The 20,394-nt window shown below is 35.9% G+C and overlaps 1 protein-coding gene across 1 annotated transcript in view; it reads left to right on the forward strand.

The window, feature by feature from the left end:
- Window positions 1–632: 632 nt before the first annotated feature.
- The window catches only part of LOC113225437 (fatty acid synthase-like), a 79,026-nt gene continuing 59,264 nt past the window's right edge, over window positions 633–20,394 (forward strand). The window contains exons 1-4 of the mRNA XM_026457748.1: window positions 633–738; window positions 6,683–6,835; window positions 9,063–9,255; window positions 17,608–17,728. Coding sequence (XP_026313533.1) covers window positions 6,683–6,835; window positions 9,063–9,255; window positions 17,608–17,728 — 467 coding nt within the window. The 5' untranslated portion in view covers window positions 633–738. The remainder of the gene's footprint in view (window positions 739–6,682; window positions 6,836–9,062; window positions 9,256–17,607; window positions 17,729–20,394) is intronic.

Raw genomic sequence — 20,394 nt, forward strand, 5'->3', positions numbered from 1 at the left:
CGCTAATACAATTCCACTCTATATGCGGAAGGTCCGGGCAGTTGTTCCCAGAAGGGACTCGACTCCTGGAAACCGTTCCGCGAGATGAGGTTCTTCACCCTATATGAGCGTACGAAATATCAGGAGATCCGGGTAGCAGTTTCCAAGAAGGGACTCAACTCCTGGTTGCCTTATTGAGCTCTCTGAATTCTCAGATTTCTCTTCCCATTAACAAACTTGTGTTCGAGTAGTCACCATTCGAGGGAAAATGTTAACACCGCAATTCAGAAATAACGCCAAATGGGTCAATGCCATCTAGCGGATTCTTAGAGAACTAAAAGTGAACAATCTGGCTTAAAGCTGTCTATTACATAAAGTAGGTTTGTTACCACTTTTATTTTTAAGTATATTTTACAAGTTTAGATGTTTGTAGTAAATTTTAACCTATTTATAAAATTTAATTTTCTTTCACGGGAACTGACCAGTTCGTTTTTCATCGATTCTTATAAAATACAATTTTTGAGTTAATACACTATTGTATTAACATTGCGATATAAGAATCGCTTTCAAATAAATACACCCTGTATGTAAATATTTTTTAATTGTCCGTTTTATATACCACAGTTGGTCGGTGCGGTTCTTAGACGTACAGGAGAGCCGCCGGTGTCCCAACGCCCCGATTTCTAATTCCGGATTCATTAAGTTTTTATACCAAAAAAAGTTTATTGACATCAGTGAACTTTTACCATTTAGTCAAAGGTGAGTGAAATAGAAATAAATACACACATAACAAGTGTCTAGGATTCAAACACGGTTTTGCCAATTACTGAAAATAAGGTATTTTTATTATTTTTTTTAATACCGTTGGATTTTTTAGTTCAGTTTTGTAATTTCAATTCGAAAATGAAATTGACCAAAAAGAATCCACTGTAGTTGTGATTTTTTCTTAATTAGAACTTACATGTATAATCGTTCGCTTAAAGGCAAAACCATATAAGTGACATTTTCCGCAAAAAATCTCCAAATTATTGTACCAAATGTAAGAAATTCATCTTTCTGCAGATAAAACTCTTAATAAGTTTATTGCTTTTTGTATTATTGAGTTTCACGTGCAGAAACTTACCGTAGCTATGTAAATTAAAGACTTTTGTGGAAAATGTCACATATGTGGTTTTAACTTTAAACAGACGTATGTATGATAAGTAGATAAATAATAATATGTAGTTAGCTCGTAAAGGTTATCTTATAATGAAATAAATAAGAAAAAATGCTTGACCACCATGATATTCAATTATTTTTGTGAAATTACTCCACGAGTTTGTAATAATTATTAACACAAAGATCTGGTGGACATTATTTAATCAGTCACAGATCACGTCAGTATATTGTAATGTAAACAATGTTGAATGTCAAATAACTGATTCATTTTACAAATGATACGAATTTTCGTAAAGTAAAAAATTTCATAAATTTCAAAATTTATGAATCACAGACCATATAAATACTGTATGAACGGAATGGGATATCTTTAAACCACACGCTGCTATGATTTTGGCTTAAACTTTTAAAATAGTACTTAATGTAATCGTTGCCTAATGACGGTTCTTACGAGATTTTAACACCTAATTGTATAATGTTTTACAAGTAAATAAAATAAGTAAACACAACTAATATTGAATATATATTTTGTTAACATTATTCATTGTAACAAACATTTTTTTTAAATAAATTTTCACCCATTTATTAGAGTACCTAGGCGAAGAAACTCTACGAAGAAACGCTGCAAAACAAAAAACCACAGATACAATAGAAGTGGCGAAATATCGCTTATATTTTAACCAATCTTTTTTATGAAGGTTTATAGCCCAGTTGAAAGATCTTTAGGCCAATTTAACTAACCAGGACGCAGTAGAGCCTTTGAGTAGCGTTATTAACCGACTTTAAAAAAAGAAGGAGGTTCTCAATTCGACTGTTTTTTTTTGTATGTATGTTACGCGATAACTCCGGTATTTGTGAACCGATTTTCATGATTCTTTTTTAGTCGGAAAGAGGGTACCTCCATAGTGGTCCCATTTAATTTTGAAGAAAATCATCCACCTCTTAGTGTGGCTGTTTATGTAAGTGAAGATTCATTTTTGTAAATAGCGCCTAAATTTTAGTATAATGAGCAATTATTTTAATGGTTGATTTTGCTATTCTTTAATTCAAGGCGTTTTTCTCTCATTACACTTTGAGTAGTGAGAACCGATTTTTATTATCTCCTGTGTCAAGTCCCGTATAGTGGCGCACTAGGGGATGAATCCGGGTTTGCGCTCTTTCCGGTAACCGATTTCAATAAAACTGGGTAATTATATGTAATTCCACGCACTTTTGAGGTCGGTTTTGTTAGTACTCTGTACTGATTATATTTCATATTTTAATTAGCAAAAATACGACGTTCTTTTTTTGAAACTCATAGTTTTGTGTACAGAACTATAATACTGATTGTCGTTACTCAAAGTTGTTTTTGGAAAACAAAAGTATATAAAATGCCATTTTGTATATAACTAAACATGACAAAATTCTAGTAGGTATGTATGAAAAACGATATATTAGTAGTTTTATTTCGCCATTTTTTTTTATTATTCTTTCAGTTCCTCGCATATTTTCCGTTTTGATTTAAGACATTTTATTTTTTGGTATAACGATGGGTAAGATACGTGATATAAAACTCGTTACAGTGAATATGAAACTGAAAGTACTTAAAAATGCGATACTTATAATAATGGAAACAAGGGACCGTATTTTATGTAGATTATAACAGAATACAAAGTTTCCTGTCCCCGAACAATGAAAAGGTTCAGGTCAAATGTCGTGTAGTGCATAAGTAGCTTTAAACAATTTAACATGACGGAATACCGGAGAGTGTTACAAATAAAACATTTCTTCAACCAGACTATAATGCCAAAAAGAAATGTAATTATAACACACCGTCTACGCATGCATTTGTGTCTACGTATGCAATCTCACGAGGTGTTTAAAACACTTAGAGCAATGCAGTACCGATGCAATCGCTGATCGTCTACATTTACACACGCGCGCGTTTTTAAGCATCGATGCACACGCGCGACTGCATCGATACAAACGCGCGATTGCATCGCAACACTTGGCATTTATAGGCGATTGCACCGATGCAAATGCGCGACTACATCGATACAAACGCGCGATTGCATCGATGAGTATACATCGCAAGTGTAGCGATGAAATCGCGCGTTTCATGAAAGCGTGTTTGCATCGCTGCTAACACTCGCAGTGTGTACCAACACTTAAAATGAAAATGAGCCCTTGATTTATAAATAAGTCGTTATAACATTATTTACGAGTACAGACTAGCGTTTTGTTTATTTTTTTAAAGCCTCGCATTAGGGAAACCCCTGTATCGCAGGTGCCATGGACGAACACCTAGACAACCACAAATTACACTTAAACTCGCGAGAAAAATAAATGTAGGCTATACAAATAATTCGTATTCGGGACGCATGCGTGACAGTCGAGTATGGTAACCGTTCGGCCACTGATGTATTTATTTACCTATATGAAATAGTAAATCACGCAGTAAAAATCTCAATATATTTTTATGTATATATATTCGAGAGTTTAGATTTGTTCGACGTTTTAGCGGTTAAGACCTGAACTTGTAAAGTCCATGTACGGGCTTACTTGCACAGGTTTATAATGTCATTCCCATATAACCAAGCGATTGATAGAGATGGTATTCTGACCACTTCGTACATTTTGCTTTGTATGTTCAAGAAGATGGACGTCGTTAAATAATAGATGGGCGCTGGCATCTCTCTTTTTGCCACACAATTTGTAAATATATCACTGTTCATGCCGTTAGGCTTTGGAATGGACTTCCTATTTCTGTTCACGAAAGTAAATCGTTAGCTATTTTTAAAGTGAGAGTTAAAGAACATTATTTATCTACTATTTCATCCATATCTTAGGTATTATATTAAGTATTATAATATATTATATTAAGTATTTATTTTAATATTATTATATTTATATTATATTTTGTTTTTGTATTACTTTTTTTTAATATTGTGCACGAAGCCCGTTCTTTTAGTTATCGTGTCCTGTATTCAGGTCTGCAGGCAGAAATTTTTGTTAGAAATAAGCAGAACCTTTTGTTTGTATTTTCCTAGTATTTGTATTTTACTTGTACGAACCCGGAACCTCGGAGATGGTGACACCATGAAAACCGGTGTGCAAATATACCTATTTTATTACAGCAAGTTAACGACTTGCTCTTATGGTAATTTTAGTTTTGCCGTCTTGCCTTATTAGGTTTTTAAATGAAGCTACAATGTAACAAATTATTTTAATTGATGAATTCGGTAAAAAAAATAATGAATTTGTAATTACTAATTACCACATAAAATAGGCACTTGTTTAGATTTCTGTGGTAGTGGAAATTACATGGAACATTTTCATTAAAATATTCCAACTACTAACGTCATTGGAGGTATTGACACAGAAAATCACAAATTTATTCATTAAAACATTGTTGATTCGTATTCGAAGATCCACTGCGCTCTTATTTTGAATAACCATATATTTAAATGATAATTGTAAATTTGCAAAAACAGCAAGCAAAAAATCTAAACGGCCATCTTATTCAATGATTTATACTTTTTCTCTGAAACATTTTAATTTGTTCTGTGCTAATGTTTGAGTTGTATAAACTAACTTTTGATATTGAGCCTCAAAACTAAAACAACTAAGCATTCAAAACCTGAAACCATATTCGGAATGGCAAGCAAATTCGCTTCAGCTTTTGCATATTCTAACCTAACCTACTGAATGGAGGGCGCAACCAAGATTTAACCTATGTGAAAAACAGGATCAAATATTATTCTTGACGTTAAATATAATGACAGTTTTACCTTGACCGCATTGACCTGAACCATTGACTTACAATTATATGGACGTCGGGTCCGCGCTAAACAGTGTCCGCACTTGTAAGGCGCTAAAATCGTATACAGAGCGCCAAACTCCGCTTTAGTCTTCATTTGTTCGACTGACAGCGCGATACTGCGATGACATTACAATTTAAATTTCGAATAGGTTGACTTGGGACATTTTTTTCGTGGTTTTTGTATTAGACCCGTCGTCCATTTATTTGTAAGTCAATGACCTGAACGCAATAAATTTATAATTTATCAGTAGATCAACTAATATAACAGATAATATCGACGCCGGAAAGCGATCTTGTCGTATCTCGAAAAATAGGCCTTTGCACCAGTTCCGAAAAATTATTTCTCTTTAATTTGAATTAGTAGAAAGTCAATTTTAAAGTATGATGTATATAATCATACCTTAAAATTTACTTTCTACTGATTCAAATTAAAGGGAAATAATTTTTTGAAATAATTTTTCGGCACTGGTGTAAAGGCCTATTTTTCGAGATGCGACAAGATAGCTTTCCGGAGTCGTTATTTATATCAAACATGAAAAAAATATTTTTTATTTAAATAAGTTCAATTAAATCTTTAAGAAACAATTAATATTATCCCTTTGACTTATTTGATAATAATGATAATATCGACGGTCTTTTTCAATGTCAAAATAAGTGCGCATTTGACCTCCTCATCCCATAATGAAAAGTAACAATAAGATCGATTGCGAAGCATGCACACCTATACAATGCCTATGCATTCTCAGCTTGAAAACGGCCCGAATTATAGCGTTCTGGAAACAAATCTGCAGGCAGGGAATTCCACTTCAATAGGTTGCTGGGGAAACTACCGGCACATGAAACTTATCAACTTATGTTTTAGGGTGACAGTGCCCCTCAGATCTTTGTGATTTAAAGATATGAGTAGTGCTGCAACTGCTATGGACAGACCAGGCGCACAGCTTATTTCATTCCGTCAGATGGTATCATAAAAAGAAATATATATATTTTTTATAGTATCAAGTGACGGGACGAACAAGTCGTGCGCCTGATGGTAAGTTACACGTCTACCCATAACAGTTGCAGTGCCACGCCCGTCACCCTGAGACATACGTTGACAAGTCCCATGTGCCTGTAATTTCACTACCACCGTTGCCCTTCAACACCGGAACAAAGTAATGCTGATATTACTGCTGGGCGGTAGAAATATGTAAACTGGCAGTACTTCCCTGGAAGAACTCATTCACATGGAGCTCTGAGCTATTGAAGTATGGAACATATACACCTTTATAAATTCACTCTCGCCTTGAAAAAAAAATTTAAAATTAGATCAGTGTTCCGGAGAACGGTGGCGAATGTCTGTATTGACATATACCTTTAAGTTCTAATTTGCGTACACTATCGCTTACAATGAGGGAAAAGACCGTAATGTAGCCTGCAAGTCGAAGACGGTTCACAACCTTTGAACAACGTGTGAAGTCGCCATCCGTACAGGCATTCGTTACCGACTATGGCTTAAACTCCAGACACCTGTACCCAGCAATGGAAACTGTTATCAGTTGATATGGAAGATATCCTTAAGCCACTGTTACAGACTTTACTACTATAGTCAACATAACGGGGTGTGTGATGGCAACTAGATTGATGCCGTGCCCATCTGCGGATCATATGTGGGTTAATTTAATATACTTTCTCAAAGTTATCTCAAACATTGTACACGCGTCAGGATTGCACAAGAATGAACTGTCTTTTTTAATATTGCAGATGGCACCACCAGTAATGGCTGAGGACAGGCTGACGTCAGGGCACCGGCTATCGCATCCCCCACCCGGAGACGAGATCCTTATTAGCGGCGTCTCCGGGTACTTCCCTGACTCTGATTCCGTCGTCGATCTGAAAGAAAACCTGTTTAATAAGGTATGTATGAATAATGGGTCACCCGGATAGAGATATCTCATCCAGCTAAAAGTTTAAAGTCGACTCTTTCCGCGAATTTTAGTAGTTGTCAGTCACCAGCCTTATATACATCTATTGCAGATAATTTAAGCGACGTCTACTTAATATTACAGCCCTCGCAGTTTGTGCCATCCACCACGATCTTACTCTTGTCTCATCATTCTACAGTTTGCGACTTTGACAATGTCCACTTTGAGAATATTAGGTAGATTAGAATTAGCGACACAGAGATATCTCGTTCGTTCGTGGCTAAAAAATCCTATACGAGAAGGATAGCAACGATCGCATTTATGGCAAAAGAAACGCCATGTGGATGATTGCGATTAGGTGACAGAGAGGGCATTTATGAGTTTAAAGATCATGCAAGTTTTTGTGAGGGAATTGACAAATTCTTTCACCACGATGGCAAGCATGTCATCAATACTATAAGAAGAACACCAAAACCAAAGCTTCGATTTCATTTGCTTTGTTTTTATGAAGAAGAAGATGTATTGTGAGCAAGAACTCGACTACGATTTTTCTCCAGGCTTCAGGATATTCGGCCTTGTTCTTCTTTTCAAAGATAGTGTAACACGTGATATGATATCCTTTAAAATTGACTACGCTAGCTAGATTGGTAGATGATGAGTCTTATGCTGCTCCTCACAGTAATGAGCCAAAGATGTCTTAAGTCGATGTCAATCACAGTTCCTTTTAACAACCTCCGTGATCCAGTGGCTTGCACGCCGGTTTTCATGGTATCGCCATCGCTGAGATCTCGGGTTCGATTCCCGGCCGGGTCAATGTAGAAACTAACTTTTAAATATTGTCTTGGGTCTGGGTGTGTGTGATACCATCGTTGTTTCCAATTTCCATATCACAAGCGCTTTATTTACTTATTTTGGGATCAGAGCAACGTATTTGATGTTGTCTAATATTTATTTATTATACTTTTAAGCATTGACTTACAAATGAATGGACGACGGGTTTAATACAAAAACCACGAAAAAATGTCCCAAGTCAACCTATTTAAACGTAGTGACATGTAAAGGAATATGAAAAAGCTAAAACGTTGATTTTAAATTGTAATGTCATCGCAGTACTGTCTAATTTTGCTTGCTTCGCTGTCAGTACAAACGAAGATGACGCTCTGTATACGATTTTAACGCCCTATAACTTCGGACACTTTTTAGCGCGGACCCGACGTCCATATAATTGTAAGTCAATGCTTTTAAGCATCTATAGTTCAAGGCGTATCAGACGACATTGACTTCATACAACTAATTTATAGTAAAATTGTGCCACACAACAAGTTGTACTCTATACTGTCACTTATTAGCGTTCTAATTTGAATACAATATATATAACGTAAGGTACAGTTTTCAACAATGAATTTTAATGAGTTTGAATGTACCAAGCAATCACACTAAATAACTGGCCTCAAATTAAGGAATGTACTGTAAGTACTAAAGCAACGCTATTAAAGCCAAAGTATTACTCAAAATAAGACCAGAGCCAATTTAGAAAAATAACTCTAGATGCATCCAAATTTTTTTGTATTCAACGGCCAAAACTAAGTTCACAATTTTGATGACACTGTGGTTAATTTTGATGACATCAGCCCAACGATTTATATGCGGTGGATGATAAGGTTCCATTTCTCGAGCTCGATAATAAAGTTCATACCACGTACAACCAATTTGGAAATTTAGCTTTTCTAAACAGGTTCTGGTTTGGATGCTTTGTTTAGTGCCCCGGAGTGAATTCTGTTGCTCTTGTACAAGGAATTCCATAGTTTGACACCAGGTAAATCCTTGTGTTTCGCTTGCAAATTATTCTTATTTATTTAATTATTTTCCTTTTTTTCTCCCTTCCCTTTTCTCGTTTTATTTGGAGTTGGACCTCCTTGCACGTTGGCGCCAGGACGCTCTATCCTGCGTTATCGTTGGTAAGATATTCAGGGCGTTCAGGTCTTTCTCAACATTGGTCCACCATGTAAGCGCTGATCTTCGTCTTTCACGGGGTTTGGTGGGGATGTTTAATACTCCCTTTACTAAGTAACTTTTGTCTCTATCGGTCGGTTCTCTTTAAGCTTTTCTGCCACCGGAGCCAATTAAAATGGTTCTTATTTGTTTAATTAATTTAAGAAAACAAATACCTTAAAAACGCTTACACTTGATATATATCCATAATATATCCATATTTCCAGGTGGATCTTATTTCCGGGGACGATCGTAGATGGAAACTAGCCCATCCCGAGATCCCGCAGCGTACAGGCAAGATCAACAATGTCAACAAATTCGATGCTTCGTTCTTCGGAGTGCATTATAAACAGGCCCATACTATGGATCCTATGTGCAGAATTCTGCTTGAGAAGGCTTATGAAGCCGTTATTGATGCTGGTAAGTGATAATCGGATTACGTTTATTCACTAACACAAATTGTGTAAATTCTTTATTATCGAATGAGTTTTTCTTAATGTTTCAATCTTTGTTATCATAATTATAACAACCTACTGGAGTAATTTACTGTTATTGTATAGGAGATTGCATGCTATTATGCGTAGTAAATACCTACGACGACGGAGGACGAAACTTGTTTGCAACGCAACGGAGTAAGTTGCATTAAACAATACAAACGTGTGATCGGCGATGTGCCGGTTGTCAAATAGCGTCCCCACCCCTCCCGTGCGTCAGTCCGCGCATCTTTCATCTAACCCAACTCGGAGCGAACGAGTTGTATAATTTTATTTATTATGTAATTACGTCATCACACTATAGACGCACACAGCAGGTATATATATATATATACATATTTATATATATATTTGCTATATTTAAGTACTTTTGCGATCTATAATATAACACACAGCATTAACACAACGTACAAAGAACAAATACGCAATTATTTAAGCAGTTTATTTTAGTTTATTTTATTTTGCGACACACACGTCCGTCACTCATCTCAGCTCATTGAAAACCAGCGCCACAGTCAATTGCGGCTGTGGCATAAGCTGAATGAAGTCCTTTTGCGTACGCCACAACCGCACACATGACAGTACAACATTTGTAGTTGTTATATTTAGTACTTTTCTGTTTTGCTCTTTGTTTGTTATTGTCTTATTTCATTTTATTTTAATTTTGTTAATTACGTCTTTTTGTTTTGTTTTGCTTGTCTAAGTAGTATCAATATTTTTTTTTTTTGTATCTACGTGTTGTGGCTATGCAATTCATTAAATTATTCATTAATAAATAACGCACACACTCAACATAGCCCCGCACTAGGGAAACCCTGTGTCGCGGGTGCCATGGACACACATATAGACAACCACAAATTACACCCAAACTCACGAGAGAAATAATTGTAGGCCATACAACTATTTCTCCCGGCCCGGGAATCGAACCTGGGACCTCTGCGTGGCAGTCCGGCATGGTAACCGTTCGGCCACGGAGGCAGTTCTGACGGAGGCAATAACTGTCTATTCTATTCTATTCTAATTTCACAAAAAAGAATTGAATATCATGGTAGCAAAACATCGTGCCATTCGATAAATTAAAAAAATTATAAATTTATTAGTTTTATTAACCATTCCAGTAATTATTAGGTTTACATTTTTTAATTCCGATCTATTTACAAAATTAATATGAAGACATTTATCAGTTCTGAATCAAGGAACATCCTAGAAGGCGAAGGAACTTTCGTTTGAACATAGAAAACTAAGATTTTTTTACGTTGGTAGTTAAAATAGCGTGGTAGCCTAATGATTTAACTTACCACTTCTCAAACAGAGGCCGTGCTTTCGTATCCGTGTTCGCACTTCTGAGTTTTTCGAAATTTACATGCGAAATTTCATTTGAAATTTACTATGAGCTTTTCGGTAAATGAAAACATCGTGTGTAACCCGCACATCGCAGAAGGTTCAAAATCCTCTAAAAAGTGTGAAATTCCTTTGCCCGCATTGAGCCAACGTAGTCGTAACATAACACCTCGCTTATGAGGAGACCCGCGCCCAGCAGTGTGACGAATAAATGGGTCGATCATGATGATGAGTTAAAATACGAATTAATGGGATAAAATTGGATACTGTACTCGTACATACTCCATAATTTCAAACTTCTTTCATCATCGCCTTACACCTACTTAGGTCCTTCAAGTATCTAGATATCCAATTGAAAACCTTTCAACCAGATAATGTAAACGCGGTCGGTCCAATTGAGTGTATTGATATAAGAGATCTCAGAATAATAGAAACCTTTGCCATTCCTGAAAGAAACAAATTTCATTGCATTCATGCGAGAAATAGAATACCGTTGGCTTTATCCCATTGTAATAAGAGCCATTGGTATTTGCTTTACTTTTCATCAGTCAGCGACACACACAGTGTTGTAAAGTAGCGGAAATCATCGTGACATCGATAACCGAAAAATGTAGACTATCGATCATCGATAAATTGGGACATGAAATATATTGTTACTGAATTATCATGCGTTTGTTGTCGAAAGAATAAGTTGCTAACGCAATTAGTAAATAAACAATGACGGCCTCGGTGGCTCTACAGTTAGTGGGATACTATATGCGAAAATCTCGAATTCGAAAACGAGTTGGCGGGTCAAATTTGGGAAAATAACTTTTCTATTTTGATTATGATCTGGGTCCTTGGAATGAGGAAATTTTAATTCAGGGAGCAATTTTTAATAGAGCTCCTTGTTCACAAGAGTTGAGCGAGTTCGTCCAGGCAAGTACTGCCACCTTACCTATTTCTGCCACCAAGTAGTAGTAATGCTCACATTACTACGATCCGGTATCGAAAGGTACCTAATGGTGCTAGTGAACTTACAACAATCTTGGCAACTTATGTCTGAAATTGAGACGACCGCAGTGGTAGTGCCCCTCAGATTTTTGCGATTCAAAGCTCTGAGTGACACTGCAACTGTGCACTACTTGTTTGTTTTACTTGGTATCACAAAAAAGCCTATTGTGTCCTACCGCTGGATAAGGGTTTTCCCCAATATCCGCCACTGCTCCCTGTCCTTGGTGATTTCCCAACACTCTTGCTCAAACCCATCAAGACCGCCCCGCCTACGCCTTGCATCCTCGGGTACCCAAGGATGACGACGTTCTTTTACTTCTTGGGTTGCACCCGGCTTACGTAGCCATCCCGGATTGAGCATGGCGGTTTTGCTCCGCACGTCAGCAATTCAGTTCATCGAACACAACATTGTAGCACACGCTACAATTCAAACACACAGTTCAAATCCCAGCATGCGCTCTGGCAGATTTTGAGTTTTGACTTTGAAACTGGATCAGCGACCATTATTAACTAATAATTTAAAGGTGTGCTTGGTCGGATTTGATCTAAAAAACTAGATACAATTCAAATCAATATTGCATATATTTCGGCTCTTTGCAACTAGATGGCGTTGACGAACGAATCAATTCTAATTGTACTTAACAATAAAAAAATACTACGGTGTAAGAACGTTCCAGTATCATGTATTTCATTGGACGTCTCGCTATACTCACCGTTGGTAATGAGCCTAATTTATCTCAACCTATTCTTAGATGAGATTAGACGTGACCCTAACCATTAATCTAGAAGCCGCGCAGAATTTGTTCCAACTTTATCACTAGAATATGAATTAAGGACTTCTTTTCCAAATTTATTTGCTTGTTTATTATCAAGTGACGGGACGAACAAGCCGTGGGTCCGGTGGCAAGCGCAGTTTGACAAGTCCCATCTGCCTGTAATTTCAATTACCCTTCAAAACCGGAAGCCATAATGCTCACATTACTGCGTGTCGGCACAAATCGAATCTTTCACAAGAAGCTCTACTGCTACTGTACCAGTTCACCGGAAATCAAGGTCCAGAATAATTTACATGACAAGCTTTGTTAAAAAACACATAGGATCAACGTTAAAACAATTATGACTTATAATTTAAACACATAAAAATATACGTACATGACTAATTATAACCACCTATATGTTATACTACGCATATACAGAATGTCCGGTAATGAATGTATCATACTGAAATGGCTTATAGCACAGCTTAAGACTGTTCCAAAAAAAATGGAAACAAAAATCTGTCCCATTGTAGTACCTAAAAAATGTTTTTTTTTTTAAAAGTTAATTATTTTTATCTTATTTTAGGTTTTTGTGCACTATGACTACAAATGAAAGGTGGTAGTGACAAAAGATAAGAAAAAGTACTGGGCTTTTGGAGAATCGATATATCGCCTACTATTTATCAATGAAACTCACCCAGGTCCAAGCCCGCCTAGAAAACCATTAAGCGAAATATATATTAATATTGATATAGCTATAAATCTCTATTATGTTCCAAAGAGGCTAAGAATCTATAATGTTACTGTCAGTGAAATGAAAAGACTACATATAAATCATCGTTGAGGCGATGGGGCCAATTCCTCACTGATAGCACTTGACGTTCTTTGCTACTGAGATCAATTTTGGATAAATAGCGAAATCGGGATGGGCCGTCGGCGTGCCCGGCTGTGTTTAATGTAAAACCATTACGTTTGTCGATTTTTTTTTGTTATGTTACGGTTGACGTTTTGATCATGAGACTCCGTACACTTATACAGACTGTTTTTTTAATGGGACAGTATGGGGGAATCCGAAACCATGGAAGATACGAGAAAACTGTCTTAGGAATCATTAAGTCTTTTTTTGGTAAAACAATTTTAGCATAATCAATTTTTTGGCCAAGCGTGATTTGTCCATAAAAATGAATAAAATTGATCGAAATTTTTGGTGTGGATGTCTGGCACATGCTACGACGCGACGCATCGACAGCGCCCGCTCTAAGGAAACCGTGCTCGGAGCACTGGTGACAACTTATGACTTAAAAGCCACCAGTAATTCCAATAAAAAGCTTTCCTAGCCGTTTAACAAGACGAATTTATTAGATCAAACTTTAAAATTTTACTCTCGGTCCTTGCTTAGCTTGTCGTATTCTATTAAGACGCCCATTTCCTTATCTCATCGTTTTCAATGACTTTTTGGTAATGTATATAGGGCCATTCTGTTATATAAGGGGTTGCTTTGTTGTAAATAGAACTAAGGTATTTGTTCATATAAACGGTACGTTTTCTGAGAACATGTAGGACAGAAATACCTCGTAGAATTAAGTACGCAAAAAATTGTCTCGATGCACTGCATCGAAGGTTGTTTCGTAGCTATGCAATGGCGCGTTTGATAAACGTACATTTGCATCGCTCACATAAGGGCACATCTGCAAAAGCTCGAATGCAATAATAGGCATATAACAATATCCGGTCAATAAAATGCCACCACAAAATCTTTGTGAAAAGGCATCTAACACAATTATTCCATTTCCTTAAGTCGTAAATGTTGAATTCATAGATTGGAAGCCAAGCTCTTATCTGTGGATCCATTAAAACTTCTTCATTTGTAATCATAACTCAATATTGCCTCTGTTGGACTATGGCGGACCCGAAAATTTACATTTGGCTCACTTAGTATTCAAGCTACTCGTGTTTCTGGTGTTTTGTTAGAAAATTTCAGGGTCGTACTGAGAAATTTCGAAAACGTATTTCAGTTAGTTAAGCTTTCGAAGTTCGTCTATTTCATTTAGAACTAATAATAATAAACCCATAAGAGCGACGGTAGTTTAGACATAGGGAAAAGCGTTACATTTCTATCACCGTGACTATCGTTCCAGTTACAAAAGAATCACAGTGACAAATCACCGTGATTTTGTCACGCCTGTCACTTACATCACGATATATGGTTTTGGCAACCAGCTGCTTTCTAATAGTCGTTATTACTCATTTTGATGTAACGTTTAATTATATTTGAAAAATTGATCCTCTATAACCTTTACAGTTTTACAGGCTTGTCGCATTATGACTAAATAAATTAAAAAAATACTCATGCGGCGTGTGTTTCATCTTGGATCCATTTTGTACAATTAACTTCTTTATATTTACAATATTTGCAATGATCTATGTATTTCTTGGTTTATAATTAGAGTTTAAAAATAAAAGCGAACTACAATGAGTAATTCAGCCGCCAGTCTCTACAGAACTGAGATCGCCTATAATTTTGTTTTGTAATACGTCGTATGTCATGATGTGAGTGCCGGAGACAGGGAACGGAGGAATAACCTATGTGATTTTGGAATGTCGTTCCTTCGTAAAAAAATCACGGTGATACTATTTGACGGCTGTTCACCGTGATTTTTTTGTGTGACCCACCTCTACGCTAGTTTAGTGGGTAATAACTTCCATACCTGGCATTGTTAAACTACGCGGGCTTCATATTCCTTCCTTCCTCTCTGCTAGATATGGAATGGTCTACTTGCTGAAGTATATATTCCCTTTGCGTCATGTGGTTCTTTAAAAAGCATGTCAACAGGGGGAGCAATTCTGTTTATTTTATTGGAATCGCTGGTAATTGTAATTCCATTAAAACTACATTAAGATTACGCTTCAATTATGATAATATTTGCTATTCTGCTAAAATCTAGTTGTAATGGCAGTTGAGTCTTAGTGGAATGGCAGTGATGACTTTAATTTATTCAATCTCTAGTGATCGATATTACCTTACCAAAACTACCATGGAAATTAATATACAAATCTTAAATTTTATCTCGTCTAATCAGCAATTTAGTCTTAAAATTGTCGGAGCCAGCTGTCACTTCAAACATAATTTATTAGATAAACGACTTAGTAAGCTATCTATGAATAACTTCAACTAGTCTTGATCACGATTTCTTTGTTTACAAATGTCACATTATTTTGACAACTCAAACAGGGCATCGCAGGAGAGAGCGGGCTTATTGTGTAAGTTGCTTGGACAGTGGAGACGTGTACCGCCTTCCTGAACTTGCTGCGTGATATTTAGAATCCATTTTAACCGCATCCATCTTTTATACTTTCTGACTAATTACTATGAAAAGTGCACAAACGAGTAGCAACAGAGCTCCTTGTGAATGTGTTAGTCCTGGGTAATACTGCCACCTTACCTGTTTCTGCCGCCAAGCAGTAATTCAACATTACTGTGTTCCGGATTTGCGGGGTAAGGGTGCTGGTGAAATTACAGGCACATGAGACTTGTCAACTTATGTCTCAGAGCGACCCCTCAAATTTTTGCGATTTAAAGTTCTGAGTGGCAAAAAAAAGATAATAGAAACTTTATTGTTGGCACTTAGGACCTTTTTTTGAGGACATCCTCTCAAGGTTAAGTAATGACAGTGCATATTTAACTCAGCGGCAGTTTTTTCCTAAAAAACATGTTTTAAATATCGTAATCGAACTTATCAAATCAATTAAAACTTTACCTTACTGCTTCGAGTTTAAGGATAATATTTGAAGTGGTTTTATAACGAATTGAAGAGTTTCTCAATAGTAATTATAACCGCCTGGTTCCGTAAAATTTAGAAAACGAATTTTGAATTTAGCAAATGTTACCCCTGCTGTGTTTTTGAACAATGTGTTTTTCATCGCACTTGCTAGTAAGGAGTGTCGTGACGTGCAGGCAAAGACGGCCGTAATATCCTAAATTACGCCCACGGGCTTTTTCGTTGATTTTTTAAAATTAACACTTTCCTTATACGTTAAGATTAACCAAAAGTTTTAATGCTTGAAAATGTAAATGTATTTCACATAAGCTTGAATTATAGAAAAAAACATTAAACACTCGCATTTTTTTTTACTATATTTTAGTAAGTAAATTATAGCATTTGGAAATTAATTATTTTGTATCTAATATATCATAGCTTCATGCGATTTTGCCTTTTAAAAATTTTTTTTTCGAGTTGCCATTATCTATGTAAGAATAGTTGCCCACTGTTTACAAAAAAAAGACAACTCCGCCACTTGCAAAATCCGTATCCGTAATACAAGAAATAAATCATTATTGTCTTTATTTCCTCGTAAATGTGATGAAAAGCATTGTACGTGTGAGCAGTAAAAAAATATTATTTTTTTTAAATTACACAATTCTTTTACCACCTTGAATACACTGTATTACTTCATCGTACTTGTACATGTAAGTGAGGAAATGGAAGAAGTAAGAGAGCTGAAAACTCTACCTACCCTGTTAAATAAGTTATCATACGGCTCCAGGATTTCTTTTGTTTCTACGCTCGTAATGAAAAATGTGTAGATATAACATTGACTTACAATTATATGGACGTCGGGTCCGCGCTAAAAAGTGTCCGCACTTATAAGGTGCTAAAATCGTATACAGAGCGCTACAAACTCCGCTTTAGTCTTCATTTGTTCTACTGACAGCGCGATACTGCGATGACATTACAATTTAAATTTCGAATAGGTTGATTTGGGACATTTTTTTCGTGGTTTTTCATTGACTTACAATTATATGGACGTCGGGTCCGCGCTAAAAAGTGTCCGCACTTGTAAGGCGCTAAAATCGTATACAGAGCGCGACACTCCGCTTTAGTCTTCATTTGTTCTACGGACAGCGCGATACTGCGATGACATAACAATTTAAATTTCGAATAGGTTGACTTGGGACATTTTTTTCGTGGTTTTTGTATTAGACCCGTCGTCCATTTATTTGTAAGTCAATGTGGTTTTTGTATTAGACCCGTCGTCCATTTATTTGTAAGTCAATGAGATATAACATGAATTTTTACTCACTTTGCGCTTGTTCAGGTAGACGTCTCTAATGGACGTTACGCGTTTCGCGGCCGGTAGTTGAAATGTCTTCGGTACATTTTATTGACCAATTTTCTCTTTTACAGGTGTTAACCCAAAAGAGCTTCGTAACACCAAAACCGGTGTATTCGTGGGGGCTTGCTTCTCTGAATCCGAGAAGACATGGTTCTACGAGAAAATGCAGGTCAACGGCTTTGGTATCACTGGGTAAGATAATCCTATTCTTTATGACAACACATCATATACATATATAGTCTGCCTTTTTTAAAGACGGAGTAAAATGACATTTGTAAGGTTGCCAGTTTTCATAAAATTTTAAATAGTTATGTAGTTGTTGTCGATAGTTTTATGGATGGATTATAAAAGAAGATAAAATTTTGCCAAAAATGACTGACTTGTGAATGTTACGACTTTCTAATGATTACTTAATTTCACAGTTGGCTTAGTAATATCGAGTTAAATTTTTATTCATATACATTTTAAAAAAACTAGCGGGATTTGATTATCTGCATTGAATCAAAATTAAAAATTTTAAAATACGTCACCTCTTTACATGTTTCAGAAACATAGTTCTAAATACAGTGTATGTATATATGAACTTACAAAAATTGACAATTTAAATGAAATTTTTATTGAATTGATATTCAATTATTTTTTATGAAATTACTCCACTAGTTTGTTATAATTATTAATACAAAGATCGACTCAATCAGAAAAAATTCCTTCGATCCGGTCGGATTCGAACCGACGCACGTCTTCTTTAAGATCGAAGGAATAATTGAATATCAATTCAATAAAAATTTAATTAACACAGTGAATAGCGACATCTCTCGGCAGGACTGGTAGCTGTAAAGGTACTAACTGGGTGATAAATCTGTAATAGATTTCTCATAGATGGCGCTACGACTAAAAAGTCGTTGAAAGACCAAGTACAAAGACACGACGCAAGCACATAGAGAAATTCGTGAGGTCCGTTGGTTCGTTCCGTGGCTTAGTTGGTATAGCGTCTGGCACGGTATGCAAGAAGACGTCGGTTCGAATCCGACCGGATCGAAGGAATTTTTTCTGAGTGTTCGATCTTTGTATTAATAATTCTAATTTAAATGAACTTGTGCTCAATAATTGAATGAATAATGGTTCGAGAGAGATGATTCAAATGAAACAAGTTAGGTTATTTATTCCATAAGTGTGACCAATATTCAGTCGATAGTCGATAGAATATTTATCGACCGCAATCACTAGCTGCCCGCAAGCGGGCAACACTTTTTCACACTTAACTGTCATTTTACTCCATCTTCAAAAAAGACAGATTATAGTGAAAGCAGAGCTTCTCGTGGAAGTTACGACACTACTTTTATTTCTGCTGCTAAGTACTAGTGTGAGCATTACTGCGTTCCGGTTATTTGTCAGGAAACTGCATTTGCTTCTTCCACGTCTGTTATGTGTCATCTCGTTATGCATTCACTTTACATAATGAATATATAATTATATATAACTTAATCGAAGTCGCTCTTTTCTACTTGTGCAAAGTGTATTAAGAAACTGCTCTTACATGTAAGTATTGCCTTTCATACAATCTATTTATGTTTACTTTATTTTCTTCTCCTTAAAGAGAGCCTCACATTCAATATATTCCAAGTAATATGACTCTCATCCCTCTACGTCATACGTCCATTTTCTCTCAAAGAAATTCCAAGTGGATTTATCACAAATGGCATACTTATTACATGGATTCTAGATCGCAGTAAACATCAATCAAATATCGTCCAAGTTTATTGCTTAACCGATATCTTTCTAAAGCTATCACGGAACTACGAATTTCGATATTGGGAACGAGATAGCTAAAAAAGCCTCTATTTATGCTATATTTGCTTAGGTGTACATATCAAGTATTGTGAGACTATACTTAGTTCCGAATCTAATTTACTCTTTACATGATTAATTTATAGTTAACATAGTTTGTAAACAATGTTTTTGTGTTAACAATGTTTTTGTTTTTGAAATTGATATTGATATAAACGCAAAACATTAAATTAGTGTCCAAAATGCCAAAGTGAATTAATGCTATTCCGGTATATTACTAGACCAATATTATGAAAAACATTTCCCCGCAATTTGAGTGCTTACTTCTAAATTCCGCATTAACTTCTGTCCCTATGCAGGTGCCAAGTAATTTGCCATAATATCATCATTTTCAATTCCTTGGATCAATGGCAATAATAATATGTGAAACAACAACTTAAATTACCTTACCATATTGAGAGAATTCTTTCCTAGTAGTGAGACATAGTTACAAGTAAATTTTAGTGTAAGTGGCCATAAACTGAACAAAACATCAGTTAAAACTTTTATAACTGGACTGGTAGTAGACAACGGCGCAATAATGGACGTACAATTGTGACTGAAACGGGAATAAACGGGAGCTCTGTTTAATCGCATTATGACACGGATCGTCGCTATAAAGACTCTTCACAAAACGCTACACTGGTCGTATGTAGTATCTTCTACACATACTTGTATTACAGGTCATATACCAATCTTTCTCGGATCTTATATATCAACCAATATCAAACAATCCATTGTTTGATATTGGTTGATTTTTCTGGATGTGTAAAGATCCATCTTTACACATCCAGAAAAATCATTCAATCATTAATATACTAAGAACAAGAATGGTTCCGGGACGCTACCCTATGGTACACAAAATACAAAAACTTTACTTTCATCTTATTTATTGTATTCGGTATCTCCACGACAATGATCTGTTTATCTCCAGAATGTCCATTTGATATTAAACAATGCCGCTCATTTAGCTTATAAACAATTGCTGTGGTTATTCAGTTCGTTTTGGTTTGTGTTCGTAACTTGTTAAG

Source organism: Hyposmocoma kahamanoa, unplaced genomic scaffold (genome assembly GCF_003589595.1).
Source record: "Hyposmocoma kahamanoa isolate Upper Pololo Valley unplaced genomic scaffold, ASM358959v1 160, whole genome shotgun sequence".
Taxonomy (NCBI): domain Eukaryota; kingdom Metazoa; phylum Arthropoda; class Insecta; order Lepidoptera; family Cosmopterigidae; genus Hyposmocoma; species Hyposmocoma kahamanoa.